The sequence below is a fragment of the Akebia trifoliata genome, chromosome 5 (assembly GCF_017979445.1).
Source record: "Akebia trifoliata isolate Shusen 1 chromosome 5, ASM1797944v1, whole genome shotgun sequence".
NCBI lineage: Eukaryota > Viridiplantae > Streptophyta > Magnoliopsida > Ranunculales > Lardizabalaceae > Akebia > Akebia trifoliata.
Genome location: NC_141379.1, coordinates 21,144,499 through 21,170,422, shown reverse-complemented (window position 1 = coordinate 21,170,422; position 25,924 = coordinate 21,144,499). Strand labels below are relative to the sequence as shown.

At 35.3% G+C, this 25,924-nt stretch overlaps 1 protein-coding gene across 1 annotated transcript in view; it reads left to right on the top strand.

Annotated features, from left to right (window-relative positions):
* The first annotated feature begins 5,429 nt into the window (after positions 1 to 5,429).
* NBS1 (nijmegen breakage syndrome 1) overlaps positions 5,430 to 25,924 on the top strand; it is a 43,928-nt gene continuing 23,433 nt past the window's right edge. The window contains 4 exon segments of the mRNA XM_086442980.1: positions 5,430 to 5,564; positions 6,650 to 6,736; positions 9,015 to 9,068; positions 10,123 to 10,381. Coding sequence (XP_086299106.1) covers positions 6,700 to 6,736; positions 9,015 to 9,068; positions 10,123 to 10,381 — 350 coding nt within the window. The 5' untranslated portion in view covers positions 5,430 to 5,564; positions 6,650 to 6,699.

Genomic DNA, 25,924 nt, shown 5'->3' with positions numbered 1-25,924 from the left:
GGAATTTGATGGATAGATTTCGAGAGGATAAGGAAATGATGACAAGTGTCCCAAAGGTATGGGTGTGCGGATTAGGGAGTTGATTAAGGAGATGGGGTGTGGATTGAGGGAATGATGGGGGTAGGTTATGACATGGGGTGTGGGTGGATGTATTGGTTAAGGTGTGGGTTGTTTTACTTTTTGGGGGTGATAATGGAGTTGATTAGAAGAATATGGATGGTGAATGGTGGTGATGACAAGTGTCCCTCTTGATGATCAAGGGTTGCATTAACTTTAATTGGTTGTGATTAAAGGTATGGGTATGGATAAAAAATATGAATTTTGGGTTTGGGCTTGAGCATGTTGAGCTTTTGTATTGATGGCTTAGGTTTTAGGATTGATTTGGGTTGGAGTTGAGTAGCGTTGGCTTAAGGTTAGGATAGGTTAAGACATTGGCTAGGGTTAGATTTGTTTTAGGGTGAGGCTAGAATATGATTTATTGGGTTGAAGATTGGTGGGCCTTAGGTGGGTTTAGAATGTTCTCAAGTTTGAAATTGAAGTGGTGATATATGGAGATGCTGAGGGGCTTGTGAGGCCTTATTGTGGATCCATGAGACTTTTAGGGGTCTTAGGACCTTTTGATTGGTTCAAAATGCCGAGTTTCAGCGATTTGGGTTTTTTAGGTCCATTGCGGATTTTATTAGAAAATTCAATATTTTTAAGTCTTTTTGAGTAGGGGCAGTTAAAATTGGGGTGTCTAGAGTAGGTACATGTTAAATTGGTTTGGTTGTGTTCGGTATTTACTTACCGAATCAACTAAAACAAATTTGATCTAACCTAGTGAACAAAAATCTTCAAGTTTAAAAAAAAAAAAAATTTAAACAAAATAAATAACTTGAACAAAAAAAATCTAAAATATTGATATCATATTTTTTCAACTCATCACAAAATTTCTAAGAAAATGAATTTGAAGAAAGAAAGACTAACCCCAAGGGGTTGGCCTAGTGGCAAGCCGAGCCTTGATAAGTTCCTCAGTAAAAGTAGGTCAAGTGTTCGAAATCCCATGAAGCAATGAATTCCTTAGGGTCACCATCTAGGGTTCGATTGTCAACCATTTGCATGTAGGACTTTTCGAAGGGGTGGTGCGTGCAATTGGGTGATTAGTCTCACCTGAAGTTGGAGAATGGATTTGGATAAATAGGTATATTCCCCCTAAAAAAAAAATTGGAGAAAGGGTTTGGATAAATATGTATATTCCTCATAAGGAAAAACCTTTCAATGAAATACAATCAGCACGTTAGGTATGTGGAAATAACAAATACTCTGTTTGGAAATGTCGTGTAAAGGTAAAATTCAGCCGAACACGTTCCTTTTTTGGAACTTGAGTATTTGGTATCGTTCACAACTCCTTTTAGTTGTCGATTTATTCTGAAAAATCAATCGAATCCCTCGAGTACCAATACTTCAAGAAGCCTCTGTAAAATCACACGGTTCCGTAAAAAATAGAGTAGAAAGTTAGCACTATCTATCTCTCTCTCACTTTCTCTCTGATCTTACAATCAATATGCTCTTTCTATCTTTATCTCTGCAACTCTTTCAGGTAAGGAACCTTTCTTAGCCCCACTTTAGGCTTTCTTGTTGTCTTCTACATCTTCTCTGTCGATTTTAGTTTCAGCCATCTTTTTGTTTTTCTCTGCAAATAATGGGATAGATTTCAGAGTTATCTCTTCGAATAACAAATAATAATTGAAAACTTAGAAATTGTCTTAAAATCTTAGTTTTTCTTTCCTAATAAACCAAATTTCAAAAGAAAAAGAAAAAGAAAAAATCCTTATCAGAAAACTCAACCTTTTGACACGAAAATAAATGCAATAAAAACAATTAAAAAATCCAGTAGTCCCACCAAATTGGAAACCGAAATCAAGCTTAAAAGTGGTCAAAATTAATGCAAATTATTATAGAGCGAAACCCTCTATACAACTTTGTGGAGATCATGGATTGTCACCCCTTCATTTCTTTTGGCTGAACCAGGCATTTATACTCTCTCTCCTCCTTCTTCTATATCTTGTTTCTCTACTCGTTATCACCCATTTCCTTTCATTTTTTGGCTTTCTGTATCTCTCCTTTGTTCTTTTTCTCTTACTTTCTCAAGATGTACAATCCATTTCTCTTTTTGCTCTGTTCTCTTTCTCTCTGGTCTCTTATTTTTTTTATATGGTAACACACATATCTAATAGCTTGTAGGTTGCATTCGTAGTGTTTAGAGTGGTAGTAGGTTACCATTTTCTCACTAGCTCACTATTCACGCTATATCTTTTTTGTACTGTTGTCATTTTGTAGAATTACATATAAAATTAGCCCCCCTTCTCTCTATCTCTCTCTCTCTCTTTATATTTATTATGGGTCTGTATATCCTTGAAAACAAAGTTTTAAAAATTCGTTCATCCTAAACCTTACCCTTATAATTTCGATTGGTTTGTGTTTTCAACTAAGCCACAGTTTTTAAATTCATAAACTTGACTTGACCTAGAATGTTCTTAGAGTCAGTTGAAAGCATGAGTCGATTCAGACAAGTCTAATAAAAATATTAAATTTATTAATATTTATAAAGTAGTTTTAAATATTTTAAAATAAATAAATGTATTTATTTTTTTACCACCAAGTTATTAGATATAGAAGAGGATTAAGTCGGGCACAACTTAGTGTATTTTAAGTTAAGTGAGTTCATTTGTTGAGATGATTCCATTGAGTTTTAGGGTTGTGTCACATTGGAAATCAGTGGCAAAAATAAAAAATTTTCAAATTGTTTTGACTAGAGATTCTCATTTATTTTTTATTAGATTCTTTTGTCTTAAGTTTAAGATTTTATATGAACCTTTTTTTAATTGTAAAAAACTATTGAAATTTTTTGAATGAGTGCTATAATATTTTATTATGTCGAGATTGTAATTTGAGGTAAACCTTAGTAATAAATAAAGAAAATAGGTGAATGGTTGAGAATAAGTAAAAGTTGGGGTGCCAATAGAAACTCTCATTTTTTTTTCCTTAGATTCTTTTGTTTTAGGTTTAAGATTTTATATGAACTTTTTTTTAATTATAAAAAACTAGTAAAATTATTTGAATGGGTGTTATACTATTTTATTATGTTGAGATTGTAATTTGAGTGAGTATTACAAGAAGTTAAAAGATACATTTTAAGTCTATATTTGATATTGTAATTGGACATAAAGATTGAATTATTTGATAGAATTTTAAGCATTCAATTCAAACAATAATTATATTTAAATCTAATTTCTATGTGTTCATGAAATTTCAAAATCCTATCCCACAAAATGCAAACTCATTCTATATTTGAGTCACAGTAGTTCTTTAATTGGAGTTCTTGGTGACATGTCTACAAGTAAGTTGAACAAGAACTTAGTCAGGTTGATATACATAAAAATTTGTGTGTGGATTAATTTTTTTTTTTTTTAATTTTTTTTAAATTTAAATTTTGTTTGTAGTTTTTATCAAGATAATGTTTAATCAACCATTAGTAAAGGTATATTGGGATTCAGCGATACATACAATTTGGGTGGAATGTTATGTTGAAGTAGTTCAAAAGTATGGTAAAGGAAGAGGGCGTCTAACTTCAAAATGACATGATTATTTTATAACTATATTTGAAGAAAAGTAAAAAAATATAAGCATCGTTGGGATTATGTGAGGATAGATAGAAAGTATGGAATAATCTTAGGATGAAATCTGGATTAGGATGAGATATAAATACGAGATCTTTTGAAGCAACTGATGAACAATGGAAATCATATGTTTTAGTAAATTTTTTTTTCATATAATAATTGAAGTTAAATGAGTTTGTTAATTTTTTTTTCTGATTATGTTTTATATCTTTTATCAGTTAAATAAACATTCCAATCAATTTCGATATAAGACACTAGAGTATAAGTTGAACTAGACCAAATATTTGGTGGGACTATTGCAATTGAAAAATATTGTATGACTTCAAACGAGACATCTTCTTCAATCATGTAAGATAGTCGTGTTTCTCTTGATGATTTGAATGCAGATATTGATGATATGAATGAATGGTCAACACCAAATACTTCAATTGATCCAGTTGAAAAATCTATTGAAGAGATATGTAGAAGTCGTTATAAGAGATCGGGTGAGTTTGACCTCTCTTTTACCACAAGTGTGAATGCAAAAAGAAATGCAAAAACGGACGATGTTGAAATCCATGGAATGCTTTTTGTGATGGTTGACAATATAGAGGCGAATTTGAAAAAATATTAAATGAGGCAGAACGTAAAGAAATATACTTCAATTATTTCATGCATCAATTTATTGAGTGCTTTCTATGACATGGATTGGTGTAAACCAGTATGGATGTTCTTAGTTGACAAATTGTTTAAAGAGTCTTCTAATAAAGATATTTTTGTTGAATTGATGGATATTGACCGCATGTCTACATCAGAGTGGATTAAAATGAAGTTTAAAGAGGTTCATGAGATCTCGTGATGGACAATCTTCTGAAGATAGGGTAAATTTATGATTATAAATTCTATTAAATACTATAATAGAATAGTGATATTATTTATTATTTTTTTATTACCATAGTTGTTAGAAGACATTATTTTAGTTTATTAAATTTTTACATGCATTTTTTACTTAATAATTTTACGTTATAGTTGGTAGAAATGTTTGTGTTTAATTTTTTTATTTTTCATTTAAACTCTGTGATTGGATGATTATGAATTGTTATGTGTTTATAGTAATTCGATTTGCATATATGCAATAACAAATGGATGATAGTATAAAGAAGAAAATTTTATTTTTTATTTTACTGTGGCATTACTACAGTATAAGGAATCGACACATGAAACAACCATGTCGAACTTACTACTTTCTGACGATTCATATGTCAAAGAAATACTTGATTCAAACAATCTAGTACCTTGATAAGACAATTTTCGTATGAATAAGTATGTCTTCAATAGATTATGTTATTTTATGAGAGATAGATGATTACTTCAAGATAGTAGAGCGGTGAGAGTTGAAGAATAAATTGTAATTTTTTTATATATAGTTGGGCATAATGTTAGGAATATAAATAATTATGATATATTTTAACATTATGGTGAAAAATAAACCTGATATTTTCATCACATGTTGCAAGCATTATATAGTTTTGCCCATGACTTAATAAAAACACCTGACTTGAACGTCACAACACCAAAAATATTAACAGATCGATAATATTTTACATGATTTAAGGTAATTAATTATTTAATATTTGAATTAATATAATCAATAACATAATGATTGTTTAATGTTTACTTTTAAATGAAATATGCTTGCGTGAGTGCAATTGATGAGACTCATATATCTGTAGTTATACCATTTGACAAATATATATTATTTTGATAAGGAAAAAAATCAAATGTACACAAAATTTCTTGGCTATTTGTTCGTTTGACATGCAGTTCACTTTTGTTTTAGTTGGATGGAATGTTCGGCACATGATTGGCGAGTCTTTCAATTTGCGCTTAGCTATCCGAGTTTGAATTTCTCGCATCCTCCTACTGGTAATAAAACATTATTTTATTTTCTTATTTTTTATATTTTTTATATCCATTAAAGTAATTTAAATTTACTGAAAAAAATATCTTAATTGTCTTAGGAAAATATTACATGGTTGATGCGGATTACCAAAATATGCGAGGATATTGACACCATATTGTAACACACAATATCATATACATGATTTTTGTAGAGAAAATGAGCCAATAACGAAGGATGATTGGTTCAATTATTATCACTATTCGCGTATAAACGTTATTGAGCGTTGTTTCGGTGTACTGAAGAAATAATTCCCAATTTTGCAACAGATGGTTTCATACTATTTTGTGACTTAGGTATGTATTGTATGCGTGTGGATGATCTTACATAATTTCATCCGACAATAATCAGTTATTGATAGTTGGTTTATACAATATGAGGATGAAAATGTTGACATTGATAGATGAGACACATCTAATACGACACCAAATGAAGTTGATGATGAATTGGTTGCTGATATGAATATTGTACGAGATGAGATTGTTCAACAAATTTATAATGCCATATATACATGATGTAAAATTTTATTTAATTATTTTTTATTTATTTGATAGACATTAAGTATGTTAGTACAGAAAAAATGAAAATAAATTTTAATTTTAATTTTTTAATATTAAATTATATGTTTACACTTATTGTTAATATATTAGTACTTATATCACATAAATAATCTCTTTTTTTAATATTATTTTTAATTTCATTCAACAATTTCTAGACAGCAGGTTATCAAATAGTTCAATATCTTAATGGTATAATCAGACAACATATTATCAAATAATGTATCCAATTCAGAAAGTTGCTTTCAGTAACAACAACTTTCTCAATTACGGTAACTTAATACAGTCAGTAAGTTTACATACAATTTTTCTAATAGAAGAAAAGTAGTCTATCGGGAGACTTTCAGTTGCTAGTGTTAAGTTCAATTTTAAATAAAATTTGCATTTTCCGTCGGAAGTAGGAACCAATCCACCCGCGCTTTTTCTATAGAAAAGTTGGAGTAATGTGGCTGAAACAATATTCCCATTTCATTCTTTCTTTCTTTTTTTTGTAGACGATGATACATATTTATTAGGGTTTCATCTGTGAGAAGAAGATTCAAACATGGTGTGGGGTCTGTTTCCTGCCGAATCCCTTCCAGGTAGCTTTCCTTTCTTTCTCAATTGAATTTCTCCGTTTAGATAAAAAAAACTTTAATCATTAATTTTTATCCCTTTCAACCCGAAAACTGTTAAAATAGAGATCGATAATTATTTTTTTTTTTAAGTCTTATTCTCAGTTTTGTATTCACTTTTAGATTGGATAGTTAGAAAAATATTTGGATTTGTGTAGTGAATCCAAAATCCAAATCCAATCTTCCTGTAGTACTAAATCTTTTAGAATGCAGATTTGATTAGTTTCAACTTGAAAATTGTGGGATTCTGATAGAAAGATATATAAATTATAGGGAGGTTAACAGGGTTGCTGACTTCTTAGCGTCCTTGTTAAATTCTTTCCATAGTGCCATTTTGATTCTCTCTTAGTTCCCAACTCCTCTTGCTTCTATTATCAATGCCTATCACTCCCTATTACCTTCCAAAAAAAAGATCAATAAATTAGCTCACGGACTATCCATTTTCTATTTTTTTTTCCGTCGGAATTATATATTTGGAAAAACAAATTGAACCAGGGTTAGGGCTGTGCTACTGTAAGTACTAAGTGGTGTTCTCATACTAATCATCAGGTGTCAATGAGTACCCATTTAATGGCAGCCAGAACCGAAAACCCTGGTTCTGGTTCCCTTTTTATTGGAATTGATTAGAGCTGGGGTCTAAAATGGAACCGAATTGATAGGAACGGGAACCTTTAGGTACTATCTGACGGGTACCTGGAACCGATTTATTTGTCATTTCTTTTTATACTATAGATAATGGATGATAAATGATTTAAGGTGTTCTTTTATTTCAAAATTAATGCATGTTGTATATAGCTCTTCGATTTTTCATACGAGCTATGGATTGGGGCCATCTCTTCCAAAAATTTATTACTTTTAAAGAAGATAATTTTATTTTATTTATAAATCATAACTTATATCTTAGTATAACAAATTATAATTAAGTTGTTAATTTTGTAAATAATATGTTAAGATTTTTAAAGGAAAAAATGTTTTATAACGATTTGAAATACTTTTTTTCTCATTCAGTTCTTGAGAACCGGAACCGACGGGTACCTGTGTTTTTTGGCGATTCAAGGACCATTTATTTTAGAGTCGGAACCGAAACTGAAAAGATATAATGGTTCCGGTTCTAAGTGCCTTGGGAACTGAATTGGAACGGACCCATTGACACTCTTAATCAAATCCCATACTGTACTATAGTAATAAATCATCAAATTTAATAAGTGCGAAAGGACTAAAATGCCTATTTAACCGAATTCGTCTATTTTCTCAACAAAACTATCATGAAGCATAAAAATACAAAATAATGCCTAATGCAAATGTCGGATCATGCTCTAACATTTGCTAGGTGCACTAGCGCAATACATGGTTTTCCATTAGGCGTCCCCAAATCTTAGAGACATGTCCCTTTTACAAAGACATTTTGTGGGAAGATGCCAATCCATGCCTTCAAAACATGGTTGATCCCCCCATGATGGTTGGAAACGATGATGTTGACTTCAACGCCATTGTGCTTTTGTATAATGTGTACTTGAGTGAAACAATGGCTTTGCCAATATTCACTCTGAAGCAATGGACTTTCACTACTCCTTTGATGTTAGTAGAATGGGGACACTTTTTCCCATAAATAGAATGGGACGCCCCATCGCATAAAAAAAGAAGAATAGACTAAGCTTCATGCTTGGCCTATTTTTTCTCTTTCCTCCAATAAATTGTTTACTTTTAAAAATATGACGATGATGATGGTGGTGGTGGCGACAATGACATATACGTATGTAAGCAAAAGGGTGCTAGTGCACATTTATAATTTCCATCCTCCATCTTGGAAAATAGTGACGGTGGGGATGGATTATCTAGGTTGTAGAATCATGCTTGATCCAACTTTAGTGAACCATATTTTTTCCCCTTTCATAGTATATATATATATATATAAATGGAAATATATATCCTTTTTTATGGAAAAGATATATGTTTCTTAGTGCTATCATTTAAGAAGTACACGACCTTCTATTCTAAATTATTGTTATGGAATATGGTTTGAGAGAGAATTTGGGTTCATTGTGCCTACTCAATAGTTGGAACTAGGCATGGATGATCTTTGTGATAATGATCATGGAATATGAGACCCTATGTTTTATGATTTTGTTTTGAATCCTTTTTGGTTTGGAATGGGCCTATCTTCTAGACCAATTATTTTATTCAGATTGTTGTGCAAAAAGTTAGATTATGCTGATGTTGTTGGTGGGCATGATTTATGTCGCAGGTGAACAGATGTACTTCATCTTTTCCAAAGGAACATATAAAGTTGGTCGAAAAGGTAAAGTATCTGGACTAGAAGTCAGATGTCCTCTGTTATTTTAACCAATGTTGCAACTCTTTTCATTTTTTTTTTCTTGATGAAATCACATTCTAAACAGTTTTTTGTTGTTGATTAGTATCTATTACAGCAAAACGAAGAAATAAGATATACAGGAGTTGAGGATGTCCAAAGAAACCTACTAGGGATCAAGAAAGCACAACTTAAGATTATCCCACCACTTTAACAATGATATACCATCTAAATGCATAGGAGCCTAGATGTCAAGGATGATGTCGTGAACTCCCTACAATCTCATGTTGAACAATTGAACATAATATGTTATTATATAAGCTGACACAATATATTAATTATAGGCAAGGTGAATTCTGTTTTTTCATGTTATTATTGTTTCAGATTTTACTGTCTTTATGTTAATATTGCAGGATTGATCATCTTAGTGATCGAATGGTTTGTAAATATCTTTTTGAGTTTCTGACTTTGGTCTCCTAGTACCTGTTTCCTTTTCTAGTAGGATGAGTTATATATTGAATTTACTGCAAATATTCTGTACAAGATCTAGATAACTATTGAATACATCAAAGTAGTGAATATGTCATAAGTAGACAAGTATCTCAAACAACTCCAAGTAGGATGAGTTATATATTGAATACATCAATATCTAGATATCTATCTCAAACAACTCCATTTGCGATTTGTTGGGGCATTTGGAAAGAGAGACATGCAAGAACTTTTGAAGGAAAGGCTCAATCAACTCAAGAGTTGATCAAAATGATTCTCGGGTTTTTATTCTTTTGGTGCAAGATTTTCAAAGAGTTCAAAGGGCTTTTATTTTAGGACTTCGTTGTCCAAAGGGATAGCATTTGTAATATTTCAGTTTCCTAAGTTGTTGTTTTCCCTTTTTCTTGGGTGGGTCATCTCGACCTGTCCGGTTGATGTTGCTATTTTTTCTTTTCTTTTCAAAAAAAAAAAAAAGTTCCATGATTTTTGAACTAGAGATTGGAGTTCAAAATTTCCGACACTCAGTCAAATTCTTATTGTTCGGATTTTGTAGGTTGTGACGTGATTATAAATACAGACAAGGGAGTATCTCGGATTCATGCGGAGCTAGTTGTTGACTCAATGACTTCATTAGATCATCATCGAAGAAGATCCAAATCCACTGATGTTCGTATTAAAGATTGCTCAAAGTATGGCACGTTTATTAACAAGAAATTGGGTTCGAAAGAAAAAGTTCATGATTTTCCAAATAAAGAAACAACTTTAAAAGATGGGGACCTGATTTCATTCGGAACCGGCAATGCAACATACAGGTAATTTTAAAATAATTGTCCTACTGGTTTTTTTTTTTTTTTTTTTGCAAAAAACTTAATGCTTTTGAGTATTAGTTTTTTTACTTTTGGTCCTCTTGTAAGCTTGTTTGTATTATATTTGATCACACTAGATTAAGGGACCACTTGATAAGCATTCTAACTAGAGTTGGTTATGATTCCAAAACTGATTAGGCCAAAAACCATTATGGCTGGAACTATTGTTGAGGAAACATTACCAATGAGTTAAAGAGATTTTGGGCTTAGACCCATAGCTTAGTTGGTTTCACACATTGCAAAGCAACTTTGAGGTTGTGGGTTCAATTCCAGCTCACCCATCGAAAAAAAGAGAGTTAAAAGTGATTTCCATGATTTTTTTTACATCTAGGATAACTTTCTTGATTCATTTTCTTTTTCTTCCACAAAAATATTATACCATTTTGGGTTTTTCCGGATACTAGAGAGTGATTATGTGATAATGTAATTAAGTTCTAGAACGGGTTAGAATTTTTCCAGATAATGATGTAAGCGCTCTTGCATCAATCGATTTCGTTCATTGTGCTCTAAGATAAGGAGAAAGATTGCCAATTGTTTTCCCACACTTCCCCACTGGTTCTTTTCTCAACGAGTATTGCACAATCTCAAAAACCCCATTTTTTTTGTGAAACAAAGATCTAATAGGATGACTGATGAACAGATTGAATTCTGAAAAGGTTTAGGGTGTTTGGATGCAGCGGTTGGTGGGAGTTTGAGTTACAACTCCGACTTTAAAATCCCAAGGTGTTGTTTGGTTCACCAACTTCTTGGATTTGCAAATTCACAAATTTCCTCGATGCTTATTTTTAAGGGAGTTGCAAATCCAAGCCTCAAGGGTGGGAGTTACGACTCCAACCAAACCAAAATACACTCTCCAAAGTCTAACTCCCACTTTGATTTGATAAAAGACCTAAGCCTTGCAAACTTTCAGCTCTCAACTGTTCAACTGTCAACTCTAAGGCCTGCAAATCAGTGTAATAATTTCACCATTTCCATGCTTGCCTTCTCCAGTGAACATCTCTCTCTGTATCTCAGATCTTTGTCTTTCTCTCATAGTGTGTAGAGATTGACGAGGATTCTTGTAGATAAATCTCTTTATCTCTTGCCATCACTCTCAAATCTCTCTTTTGGATTTAGATCTCTCCCTAAAAGGAAACCGATGATCAAAATATTTTGAATTTTTTGTACCTCATTTTTAAGGAAAGGAATTTTTTAGGTTTATTTTTTTTTTTTTCATACCTTATTTACAGTTGTCCAAGGTTTATATCCATGAAGTAGTCAATTATGTTATCAATTAAAGATGTTATTGAACTCTGAACTTTGTGGTTAAAAAATAGCAATATCTAGTCAAAATAATAATATTTATTATCTTTTTTAGATTTTGTTTTTGTATTTTTTTCCAGATCAATAGTAGAGTAGGAATCAAATTTCAATAGTTTGAAACTCCTAGTTTTGTTCAATTGAGAAAGGTGGGCCAACAAGAGAGGGGTTTGACATTAGTGGATAGTTCTCTGGGTACTAAAACCGATTGATTTTTTTATTTTTTAGTGTTCCAATTTTTCATGGATTAATAATGAATCTTTGTTTCACGAAATTATTTGTTACTCGTAGGACTTAGGAGTATTAATAATATGTGTAAACCAACCAATTCCAACTCTGAGATTTCTACCCAAACGTCAAGGTTGAAACTTTATGCAATTTCTAGACTGAATTCATGTGGGAAACCAAATGCCGGAGTCTATTTCGGGAGTTATGACCAATTCCAACTCCAACCAACTGCAACTCCTAGTACTCCAAGTCTGCCTAACTACCATTTCCAAACACACCCTTAATCTTCGGCAGGTTCTTAACATTAAAGATGACAAATCCATTTATAAATATGCAAAACTGAAGTTTTGGGCCGCTCATAGTTAGTATGCTACTTTTGAGCAAGGAAGATAGCTAAAAGATGATATTACATATCTATCGCAAAAGTAAGTAATTTTGGCCTTTAATGGTATAATTTTCTTTTGATAATTATAAATATCATTAAAAGAAGCAACAAAATACAAAAGGAGGTTGAGAAGGTCAACCTTAGAGAAAAGACCTGGGCACCCAGCAACAAGGAGTCCTTAGATGGATAGGGTTGATTGCTGGATTGGAAAGGTAATACTGATAGTCGATTTTTGTCAAGTTTTTCTATTCCTTACTTGAAGGCAACCAAGAGGCTTGTTTTCCTTCCTTTGTTATTTGGTCTTCTAAGGTGCCAACCAAAGTGTCTATCCTTTTGTGGTTGGCGGCTTTAAATAGACTCCCCATGATCGATGTCCTCCGACGAAAGGGTCTTTTGTTGATTGATTATTGTTGTATGTGTAAGTCGTGTGGGGAGTCGATCGAGCATATCCTTATTCATTGCATATTGGCTTCCGTTATTTGGTCTCATTTCCTCTCTTTGTTTAAGGTTTCTTGGTGTCAACCTTGTTCGGTTTCTTTGCTTTTGTTTAGTTAGAAAACACCTTCTGTTTGTGGCAGGGTGAAGATTTTATGGAATTTAACGTCCTTCGCAATTTGTTGGGGCTTGTGGAAAGAGAGGAATTCACGTACTTTTGGTGGGAAGGAAAACAGTTTACAAGAGATTATCTTCAGTATCATCGGTTTGCTGTTTTATTGGTGCAAGCAATTTAAGGAATTTAGGGGCGTGTTTTTTGAAGATCTGTGTTTTTTGAAGATCTTGTCTTTAGATGGGAAAATGTTACTAGGGAGTAGTTTCTTTGTTCTTGTTGCTTTGCTTTGCTTTCCTTGTTGATCTTCCTCTTTCTTAGTTTCTTTGTAGGACTCCTTGTCCTCCCGTCAACAAAACTTTTACTTATAAAAAAAAAAAAAAGGAAAAGGAAAGAGAAAGCATCTGTTACATTACCAAGCTACATAAAGCCCTACTTAAATGAGAAATTCTTAAAAAGAAGTCCCTTTAAACTCTTTGAAGGCCTTGCACCTAAAGATACCTAGAGATGGAATGTTGATTACACCTCCTCTATTGAATGCTCATTTCCTTAAAAAACACTCATGTTTCTCTTCTTGAAAATTCCCCAACAACCCCAAATGGTGACATTCCACAAAATCTTTCTAGGAAAGAAAGTTGAGGAACCCCAACTTCAGAATATTAAGAAAACGAGGCCAGAAAAACCTTCTATATCTCATTGCTAAATAAAATGCAACTAAATAGCAAGGGAAAATTTGCAATGGATTAGAAGATTGACAAATTTGCCACTAGCTAATTAAAGGGAACACAAATCATCAATAATGACCCCGCAAGTTGTAAGATACCCACCATAAGAGTTTGGTCCAAAGCAATCTTCTAGATAAAAAACCACCTCAAAAGAAAATAGAAACCTAAATTATGGGAGCTGAGAACTCGAATCTGGTCGAAGGAGCCAAAGACCAATAAGGGATTTGATAGAGAATTTGTTTTCTTTTTTATTAGTCCACACTTATCCTCTTTCACTACATGCATTGTACTTTCGATAATTTGGCTAAGAAAACTAATAATAGAATCATCCCAATCATTGAAGTGGCTTCTAAAGCCAAAGTTCCAAGAAATCCCCTTGGTTGAAGAAACCATCCACATTGATTAAAACACTCATAATAATAATCCATTCACAACCAGACAAAACATCCAATGAGAGTCCATAACATATAAAATAAATAAATAGAATAATCCATGGTACAAAAGAAAACATTAAAAAATCCTACTGAATGTCTATGGAATTTTATGCATTATGATTGAAGTTATTCAACCAGTCCTTTCGATATCAGGATCCATTAACAAAAACGTTTGCTTCCAACCGGATTGTTGATACTTGAAACTTCACTGGAAACATATGACTTGCCATGCTCATGCCCGTTGAACCCTTGCATTTCTTTTCCAGTACAATTGTAGTAGAGAACACAAACTTCTGGCCCACTTCCAACATTTCTTGACTTAGTGGTATCAACCCTTTGCAAACAATGCATTACTCAATATGAAGTTTTGGATTGTCTATTACGATGTGACTCAGATGGTGTTCAAGTTTCACACTTTGGTGCTCAATTAATATGCAAAATTGCAAATGCATTAACAGAGCACCAACTGTGATCCCATTGGATCTTTTACCAATGCCCACTACAATCTGAGATGCATTTTGTCTTACGGTTGCAATTGGTGTAGTACGATTATACACTTCCACTGTAGATTGCGATAAGAGTTTTTCCACATTTTCTACCAATTTTTCTTCAATTGATGCCTACATATATGTAACTAGTAGGATTGTTATCAAATATCATGCATAATTTGTTATATGAAGGGTACCTTAATGCCTTGTATTTATCATGTTGTTACTAATTCTATGGAAACAACTTGAAATAATTTTTTAGTACTAAAAGAAGGAGATTGAATAGGTTTAAAATTTTGTTTCGAGTCAATATTTCGGTTATGAGAAAGTTCAAGACGGTTTCGACCAATAACATTTTGGGACATTCTAAATCATTTCAAGACAAATTGAAAATTTCAATCTTTTGGGGTCAATATGTTGTTATGGTTTCTCCCGAAATTGAAATGTTTCGCCAAAACATTCCGAAATGAATCAAAACTTGGAATCCTGATTTTAACTTCAGATATGCCTTCCATACTTCTAAATCTTTTTTCAAAGTCTTTTTTATCAAGATCCCAATTGAAGCCACTTATATCCATCATTTTCTTCGAATCCCTATACTTCATACTAAAAAAATTCTTTCGATTTTTAATATGATCCATACTAAAGATATTTGCTTCGTCGTTTTGTTAGATTTTTCCATTATTTACTACCATGTCATTTTCTGAGAATCCATATAAAGTTTCTTTGATCAACAAATCACATGCAAACTTTTCCATTTTAACGGGATAATGTGCCGCTCAAGGTGGTTAAAAGTTCTGGGTGGAGCCTAGGTGGGGCGTAAGCGGGAAAAAATTAAATTCAAACTCTTATATGCAGTAAAGGTCATAAAAAAAAGGAGTAAACAAACAATTTAAATATGCCATTACCAAGATAATACCAACCATCAAGCAAGCTTGTATGTCGACACAATTAACACAAGCAGAATAAAAAAACATATAACCGCCAATATTCAAGTGGTTTACTACCTCCTCTTGAATGCCTTTTAATTTTAGATATCGCTCCTAGTTTGAGTGAATATTTGAGACACCCTTTATGTTGTAAAATTGATTAATACCCCTTAGACCACACTTTCTACAAAAATATTTCATAGAAGTATCATTTTACCACTTAAAATGGGTGGAGCCTTGGTGCTTTGATCGTCTTGGCTAGGTGCAACCTTTGAACACATTGGTTCCACTGTTTGCTTTGATTTTTTGCTCATCTAAAAAGTGGTGTGCTTTGCATTAATTTTAGGAAAAATTACTTAATAGTCCCTGGTGCTAACTTTTTTTTCAATTTAGTCCTTGACTTTTGCACGTTATCAAAATATTCCATTTAGTAAATCCCTCTTTTCAAAATAGTCCCTGACACTCTAGACATTTCTCATGATTGAAATGTCGAAATTGCCCTAACCATTCAAACTCACCATTTTCGTCCAAAAAATTGGATTTTTGACATACCGGTTGAGTTTTGGAGACTCCATTCTGATGAAAAGGATTTGAGAAGGAAGAAGCCATTTTCAAGCATTTTGAAGATGTATGTAAAAAACTTGGGTTTTTTTTTCAATTGTTTTACTTCCCTTTGGATGAAATCAATCAAGGATGGTTCTTTTAGTTTGAAATCATTTACACAAGTGGTTATGTCAAGTTTGAAGCCAATCTTTCCATGTATTTTCGTTAGAAAAACTCGAAAAAACGAAAACGGGTGGGTTTTACAGTGTTAAGGTCGACATTTAAAAAAAAAGTTGTTGTCGAGGTCACCAATTTTTTTAATTAATGTTGACATCACCTATTATTTTTTTATTGTTGAGGTCGAAATTAAAAAAAAAAAAATATTGGTGAGGCCCACAATAATTAAAAAATTGGTGACCTCCGCAATAATTAAAAAAAAAATTATCTACCTCGACAATAAAAATATTGAACTAAAATAAATAAATTATTGACATCGACTCTGTAAAGTCCACCAATTTTGTTTTTCCGAGTTTTTCCAACTATTACATGAAGAGATCGACTTAAAATTTGACATAATGACTTGTGTATATGATTTCAAACCAAAAGAACTATCATTGATCAATTTTCATCCAAAAAGGAAGTAAGACAATTGAAAAATCCTAGTTTTTTTACATATATCTTCAAAATGCTTGAAAAAATGAAAAAACCCTTGAAAATGACTTCTTCTACCTTCTCAAATTCTTTTAATCGGAATGGAGTCTTCAAAAGTCGGAAGGGATGCCGAAAATCCAAATTTTTTGGACGTCAATGGTGAGTTTGAATGGTTAGGGAAATTTTGACATTTCAGTGAGAATTGTCTTAGAGTGAGGTTCAAGGATTGTTTTGAAAAGAGGGATTTACTAAATGGACTAAATAGAGAATCAAAATTGTTTAGATCGACTAGAAGGTGAGAAGAAATAGAGGAGAAGGAGAAGATTGGAGAGAGAGAGAGAGAGTTGAATACAATGATAACACTAGGGTTCGAGCTAACCACTAACCTTATACCTATCAAAAAAAAAATAACACTAGGGTTCGGCTCCTCCTCTAATATATTAAAAAGTAATAATAAGAAAAAATATGTGGGGGCCACCCCATTAACCCATTACATATGCAAATCACAAAAGGGGGCCCATATGGCTCCCACACATAATAAAAACAATCCTAGGGGCTGTTGCACAACCATATTCTACATAATTCTGCAGAATTCTAACAGACCTTTTTGATAACCCGCATAATACATTTGCATAGTAATGGAGCACAAACACCCCATGTCTTGAAGAAGAGAATGAACCCATAACATCTCAGAAGCAGTGTGGGCTATTGCATGATATTAAGCTTCAATACTAGAGCGAGCCACAACGTTTTGTTTCTTACTATGCCAAGTAACAAGATTTCCACCAATAAAGGTGCAATAACCAGAGTGGATCGGCGATTAGAACGACTCCCAGCCCAGTCAGCATTAGAGTATCCATAAATAGTCAAGGAATAGGAAAGATGATACAAGGGACCCTTTACAGGAGTCCTCTTCAGATAACGGAGAATACGACAGATAGCTTCGCAATGGGGCTGTCGAGAGGCATGCATAAACTGACGGTCCACATCCAAAACGTAAGCAATGTCAGGACAAGTAACTGTGATATTTATGAACTTGCCAACCAACCGCATGTATCTCCCATTATCCTCAAAAACTTCCCTTTGTTCTGCATCAAGCTTGACAGAAGGATCCATGAAAGTATCAATTGGACGAGATCCCAAAGTGCCCGTCTCAGATAATAAGTCCAATACATACTTGCGTTGGCACAGAGTGAGTCCATCCTTGGAACGCTCAACCTCAATTCGAAGGAAATAACGAACTAGGCCCAAGTCTTTTGTATGAAATTGAGTACTCAAATGAGCCTTTAATAGAGTAATACTAACAGAGTCAATACCAGTGATATTAATGTCATCCACATACACAATAAGAACGATAGTACCTGAGGAAGATGTTGAGTAAATACAGAATGATTAAAGGTGGAACGTTGGAAACCATACCGAAGCATCACATAACTAAATTACTCGAACCAACCCTGTGGTGATTGTTTCAGTTCATACAACGTCTTTTTTAGCCTAACACACAAGATGTTTTTTCACTTCAACTACATAACTTGGGGGCTGATCCATATACACTTCCTCCTGTAAATCTTCATGAAGAAATGTATTTTTATGTATAATTGGTAAAGTAGCCAGTTAAAATTTATTTCGACTGATAGAAGAATTTTAATAGAGTTGAGGCGAGCAACCAGTGAAAAGGTTTCACAATAGTCTACACCATAAGTTTGAGTATACCTTTTAGCCACCGATCAAGTCTTAAGGCGATCAACAGAGCTATTAGGTTGATACTTTACTATGTACACCCAATGACAACCTATAGTGGTCTTCCTAAAAAGAAGAGTGGGGACATCCCATGTTTGATTTTGATAAAGGCCATGCATCTCATCATCCATAGAAAGTTTTCATCCAAAAGAAGTCAAAGCTTGACGATAAGTACTAGGAATAAAAATACTGGACAACAAGAATGCAAAAGAGCAAAAAATAGAGCAAAGGCGATGAAAAGATCAAAATTAGGAATAAGATGTTGAGTGCAGGAACGAATACCTTTCTGCAATGCAATAGGTAGTGTGGAGGATGAGGGTGTTGTGGGAGGATGTGGAAGGTCCTAAGAAGAAGCAGAAGGTGGAAGATCCTCAAGAGAGCCAGGAGATGGTTCGGCTGCGGTTAGACCGTAAGATACAATTGGGCGATATTGAGAGCGGTGATAAACTTGCAAGCGAGGAGGAGAAGAAACTGAAAGGGGAATAGTAGGCAAAACTAACCCCCCTTGATGAGAATGAATCGGATCAGAATCAAATTGAAGACCCATAGTGGAGAAAAAAAATGTAGACTAAAAAAAGGTGACATAAGCACTAGTGTAATATCGACGCCCTACAGGATCAAAATAACGATAACCTTTTTGAGTCCGAGAATAACCCAGGAAGTCACTTAACAACTTGAGGAGATAACTTATCATGACCTGTTCGAAAGATGTGGATAAAAGACACACACCCTAAGACATGTGGAATAAGAAGAAAGGGCTTGGCCTTAAGATATAACAAAGAGAAGGGTGTTTGGTTACCCAAAACAGGTGCAGGAACACGATTAATGAGGTAACAAGCAGTAAGAACACCATCCGTCCAATAAGGTTTAGGAACTGATATGTTAAACAATAAGGTGCGAGTGACATCCAAAAGATGAGGAGGTTTGCGTTTAGCGATGCCATTCTGTTGGGAAGTATGTGGACACGTAGTTTGATAGATGATACCATGGTCTATGCAAAAATCAGACATACAATTTTGGGTATTTTCAAGAGTATTGTCAGAACGAATTTTTTTAACATGACGATCAAATTCAATAAATATCTCATTATAAAAGGTTAAGAAAAATTTGGGAAGTTCAGAGCGGTCTTTTTTAAAAAAAGCCAAGACATTCTAGAGCAATCATCCACAAAAAATGACAAAATAAGAAAAACTAGAAGTACACTTTATTCTTGCAGGACCTCAAATGTCTGAATAGACTGAACGGACTCAACTGACGACTCTCTAGACTAAGAGGAAAATTACTACGGTGATGCTTGCCTAAAATATAGTCCATTCCGTTCATGCCCCGACCAAACAACTTCTTCGTCTGAGGTCTTGAAAAGCACAAGAGTTAGGGGAAAATGTAATAGAATAATTTAGTGATTTTGTTAGTTGACTTACAGATAACAGATTAAAAGGAAAGTTAGGAACAAATAAGCTAAAAGTGAGTGTCATGGAATTGGTTGGATGAAGATCACTAGTGCCAAGGACAAGGCGAGATGAATCATCAGTTAAAACAATATATATATATATATTTTTTTTTATTATTGATAAAGATAAATTTATTAAAAAGAAAACAAAGGGGTCGAGGTGACCAACCCAGGACAAAGAAGACCAAAAAGAAAAAGAAAAAATGACACAACAAAAAAAGGAAAGAAAGCAACAAAGTGCGAACAACAAGTTACTCTCTCGGCAACGAACAAACCCTATCCCACCGTACAATAAAATCTTCAAAGAAAATTCCCGTGAACTCTTTATAAAGTTTACTCCAAGAGTACATGAGCTCCAAAATAGAAATAACTAATCCTTCTATCGTAGAAACTTTCTCTTCGAAGATGCAGCAATTGCGTTCTTTCTAGATACCCCAACAAATTGCAAATGGAGTCAAGAATCGAAGAATCCGATTAGAAGACAAGAAAGAACCTCCCCACACCGACCAAGATTCCAAAGCCGACTTGACTGAGCGAGGAAGGTAATCCACTATCCCGAACAAAGGCAAGAAGTGCGACTACATGTGGTGAACCACCTGGCAGTGAATGAATAAGTGATCCACCGTTTCTTCCTAGGATTTACAGATACAACACTGATTTGGAGAGATGAAGCCTCTTCTGATTAACTGGTCCAAAGTTGCTAGTTTACCTAAAGCCGCCAACCAAAGGAAAATCGATATCTTAGGAGGAATTTTCCTACCCCAGACAAATGAGTGAGACAAGACCGATGTACTACTTGGGGTAATGCCAACATACATAGATTTAACCATGAACTTCCAGTCCCAAGTGCCTCTCCACAATCTCTTATCTTCCGAAGAGTTCTGCACATAGTTACTTTCCACCATAAAAATTAACCTCCCTAGCGTATCCACCTCCCAATCATTGAAAGTTCTTCTAAACCCATATTCCCAATTTGACTCATCATTAACAGAACTCTTGAAAGCAGAAATAACTTGATTCTTTTTCAAAGATAATTCGAATAGATCAGGAAATGAATCCTTAAGAGGTCCATTCCTGGAGCACCAATCCTCCTAGAATCTCAGCTTAGTCCCACTCCCAACCTTACATTTCAGTCTGCTCTTAACTAACGGAAGTCTTTGCAGAATGCCCTTCTACACACCACACCCCGATGCACTTCGCACTGGACCACTCTCCTATCCATTCCCATTTCTCCCATATTTATCTACAATCACTTTCCTCCAAAGACTTTCCCCCTCCTCCTCAAACCTCCAAAGCCACTTTCCCAACAGAGCCGAATTCATGGAACCAAATTTGCGAATACCCAAACCTCCATTCTTCTTAGGCAAACATAACTTATTCCAGCTCACCCTATGATACTTTCTCGAGCCGTCTTTGTCGTGCCACAAAAAATCTTGACAGATTCTTTCTAGTTGCACTTCTACATGCCTTGGCAAGGAGAACAAATAAAAGGTGTAGATAGAAATGCTAGCCAGAGCACTTTTGATAAGGGTAATCTTCCCTCCTTTCGATAACAGCTTAGCTTTCCAAGTACCGAGTCTCTTTCTCATCCTTTTGATCACTGGTTCCCAAATGTCCTTACTAGTATAACCCATCCCCAACGGAAGTCCCAAGTATGTAGATGGAAGGACCCCTATCTGGAACCCGATCGAGGCCGTCGCTACCTCCAAACCTTCTACCTCACCTACCGCATACAACTTGCTCTTGCGAAGATTAACCGGAATACCCGAGATTACCTCTAAACACCCAAGAATGCTGCTTAAAAAGCTCAACTATCTCGGTGAATAGTCCAAAAAGATTAAGGTATCGTTTGCAAACTGTAGGTGAGACACCGCATGTCCTCCTACCTTAGTAGAATAACCAGTAATCTCCCCCTCAACCACCGCCTTGAATAACATCCTTCCCAAGGCCTCCATGACTATTACGAACAAAAAAGGCAACAACGGATCTCCTTGACGAAGACCCCTTGAACTTCTAAAGTACCCATTTGAAGATCCATTCATCAAAATCGAAAGCGTAGAAGTTGAAATACACTTCATGACCCACCTAACCCACCTTTCACCAAACCCCATCCTCCTTAACAAATACTTCACCAGATTCTAGTTAACATGATCATAGGCTTTCTCTAGATCAACTTTGCAAACTAACCTCGGAATTTTCGCTTTTCTACGCGAGTAGATGCATTCATTGGCTATAAGAATCCCATCTAGAATTTGTCTCCCTGATACAAAAGCTCCTTGAGCCGGACTAATGATATTACTGAACACAGTCTTCAGCCCAGCAACAAAAACCTTCGATATGATTTTATAAATTGAACTCACCAGACTGATCGGTTTAAGGTCCGTGATATTTTCTGTACCCGACACCTTGGGGATTAAAGCAAGGAAAGTGCAATTAGAACCCAAATCTAAATAACCTTCCCTGTATAAATCCTCGATAGTTGCCATCACATCATTTCTCACTGTCTCCCAACAAGCTTTGAAGAAATCTAGAGAGAAACCATCTGGTTCTGCTTTGTCGCTAGCCAAACCACACACCACACACCACTCCCCACACTTCGTCTGTGTCAAACGGTCTTTCAAGCCACCTTTGTTGGGTCTAAGGAAATGCTTTCAAAGTGTAAATAATTCAATGTAGGCCTATCCACGAACTCCTCTGAATACAGGTTCTTGTAGAACTGCGCCACCCCCTCTGACACCTCCTCACCTACTTTCTACGAATCATTAACTTTAAGCTTTGAAATGAAATTTACCCGACTATTAAAATTCACCATGCGATGAAAAAAAGATGTATTTCTGTCCCCCTCCTTAAGCCATCGAACCCTCAATTTTTGTTTCCAACATATTTCCTCCATAGCAGCTAATTTTTGATAATCAACTTTAAGATTTACTCGTCTTAGCCTCTCCTCAACACCCAAGCCTCCTCTCTCCTATTTACCCTTAAGCTCTTGCAACTCCAATAACGCAACATTTTTCGTATCATTCACAGACCCAAACGTTTTCTTATTCCAGATTTTCAGCTTTTCTTTGATAGCCTTCAGCTTTGGCCTCAATGCTTTCCCTAGTCTACCATCAATCGAAAGCTCATTCCACCAGATGTTAATCATCTCCCCAAAGCTTTGATGCTCCAACCACATGTTCTCGAATCTAAAAGGTGTAGGCTGGTTCCTTGGCGACCCTGCCATCAAAGATATAAGGCAATGATTTGACACAAGATTTGGCCATTTATCCTGAGTTAGTCTTCCGAAATGTTCTTCCCACTCTAACGAAACGAGAAATCGGTCTAATCTGCTAAGATTCAGATTCTCCTGATTATTAGACCACGTGAACCTTCCCCCATAGAGCGGTAAATCAATCAATGCATTCTGATCAACAAATCCTGAGAATTTGCGCATCTTTGGAGTGATTATCGACCCCCCACTCTTTTCGAACGAAAAACGGATGACATTGAAATCTCCCCCCAAAACCCACGGTTTGTCCTAACGCTCCCTGATGTCGTCTAATTCTTCCCAGAAGTGATTCCGCTCTCTCTTTAAAGTTGGACCATACACCCCTGAGAAAACCCAGGTAAACTCCTTTCCAATCAACCTGCATAAAACTGACACCGAAAATGCCCCGGTGAGATTATCCTCCACCACCACCAACTTCCTATTTCACAGTAAAATGATGCCACCCGAAGCCCCCCAAGAAGGGAGAGTGCACCACCTAACTGATCTAATCCCCCAAATCTCCTTAATCACCCTATCATCCACCTTATCTAACTTTGATTCTTGCAGGACCACTAAATTTGGCTTATGATGATGAATGATGGCTTTAATTGTTGCTATTTTCGAGGCTGCGTTCAGCCCCCTGACGTTCCAAGACAAGATTCTAATCGACATTTAAACCTACTAAGCGCCTTCTAGCTTTTTTCCCGTTGTCTTTTTGTAAGTGGAAAATCCTCCACCGATCTTTTAAGTTGGATAATTTCCTTCTTCAGTCTTTTATTCCTCCCCTTGGCCATATTGTCGCAGCACGATAAGTGTCTCGTAATCTTTAACCTGGAAAATTCATTCTGAAAGCGATCCCTAGGCGACATCTCCACTCCCCCACGGTCCGAGGGGACATCCCTTGAAAGAGGCCATTGTCCCACCACCTTCTGCATACAAAACTCCACTCCCTTGCTAGTTTGTAGGGCCACCTTAAGGAGCAATTGAGACACACTACCTTCATTTCTGATGGACATACCTATTTTCAATCCAACTTCCAATAAATTAACCAAGATCTGTTCTGTCAAGTTCCCTAATTAGGACTGATACTCGTTACTGTCAATTCCCAACTTTTCCGACATCATTGGCTTTGTGTGAATATTTGCTCGTCGTTGCAAGAACCCAGGAGCTGCCCTTTCCTTGGCATAGACGGATAAGAGCCCTTTATCCCCTCTCAAAAGATAATTACACCACAACTCTTTCTGAAGAATTGTGGATTTAACCTTTCTACAAGACAAGATATTACTAGTCATGCGCCCTGCCCCACTGATATCTCCCAACAGAGACGAGGAAATACTAACCCATGGAACCCACGAGTTTCCTGTAATTTTCGACAAAGCAATAATAAAGCTATCCTTTACCTTGATGCCCAAGCCCCACCTCCTAGCTGTTGCCCATCTGCTAAAACAATATGGGATCTAGATGAATGAAAATTAGAAATGATTAAGGAGGTACCAAACATGTGAGCATTTGCACCAGAGTCAATAGCCCAGGAAGATGATGGGGATCAAGCAACTACACACGCAAAATTACTTATATTGACCATAGTCCTGTGGGAGCAGATGAAGAAGGTAGACCTGACAACTTTTGAAGGATCTGACTAAGTTGAGCAGTAAGATTGTCTTGAGACTCAGAATCAGTAATCGATGGTCTAGAAGCAGATGGTTGAGTAACAGATATGGAAGACGTATCAACAGATGCATAATGGGCATAGTCGGACGTTCCCATTTGTCTCAACAATAATCCTCGGTATGCCCTGTCTTACCACAATAATTGCATTTCCAATTGGACCTATAACTACCACGGCCAGAGACAGTACCACCATCACAAAAAACCCCATAGGTTCCACCATGACCACTACGATTACCACGACGACCACCACTACGAGTACCTTCGCGTCCATTTCGAGGAGTCTCACAAGTTGCATTACTAGTGACTAAGGCAGATGACTTTTTAAGAGAAGAAGGAGCTAGGTGCGTAATTGAGGCTCTCTGAAGCCGAGAATATGCATTCGTTGCAGTAGGAAGTTGTTCACTAGTCAGAATCCGATCCTTAAAGATACTGGACTCTGAGTTAAGATTGGACAACAATAATGCAACTTGAAATTCTTCCCGTTACCGTTGCTTAACTTCCAAATCAGTGCTTAGGGCTTGATGGATTTATAGTTCTTCCCATATATCTTTTAGATTATTGTAATGTTCATTCAGGGGTTTATCACCTTATTTGGTAATGAACATGCGCTCAAACAACTCAAAACACTCTAGTCACATTACTCTCTTGAGAGTACATCTTTGCAAGGATGCTCCAAATCTTCTTCGTAGTATCAATGAGTTGGACATTGGAAGCCACAGATGGTTCCATGCTCAACCAAAGCCAAGTCATAACCAATGAATTTTCACTCCACCAATCTTCATAGTTCTTTGAATCCTCAGAAGGAGGATCTTCAACAAGGTAATTCGTTTTCTTCTTGGCTCGTAAGAACACTTTTATAGTGTGGGACCAAGAATGATAATTATTTTCGTTTAACTGTACCGAAGTAATCTGCTTGATCGAATCATCATTTGAAGAACTACGTTCATCCATTAGAACAACCACGAAGAGGAACAAATATATGAGGGAGGCAACAATCGGTGTAAAAGACACCTAAGAGAGATGCGGCAAGGGTAGGAGGCGTAAAAAAACTCCACCAACTTTGGGTAAATCAGAAACCCAATTTCGGCTAACAGAAACTGACTTAGACATCACCTACTGCAATTAAACCTTCTAAATGTCTGAAAAATAACA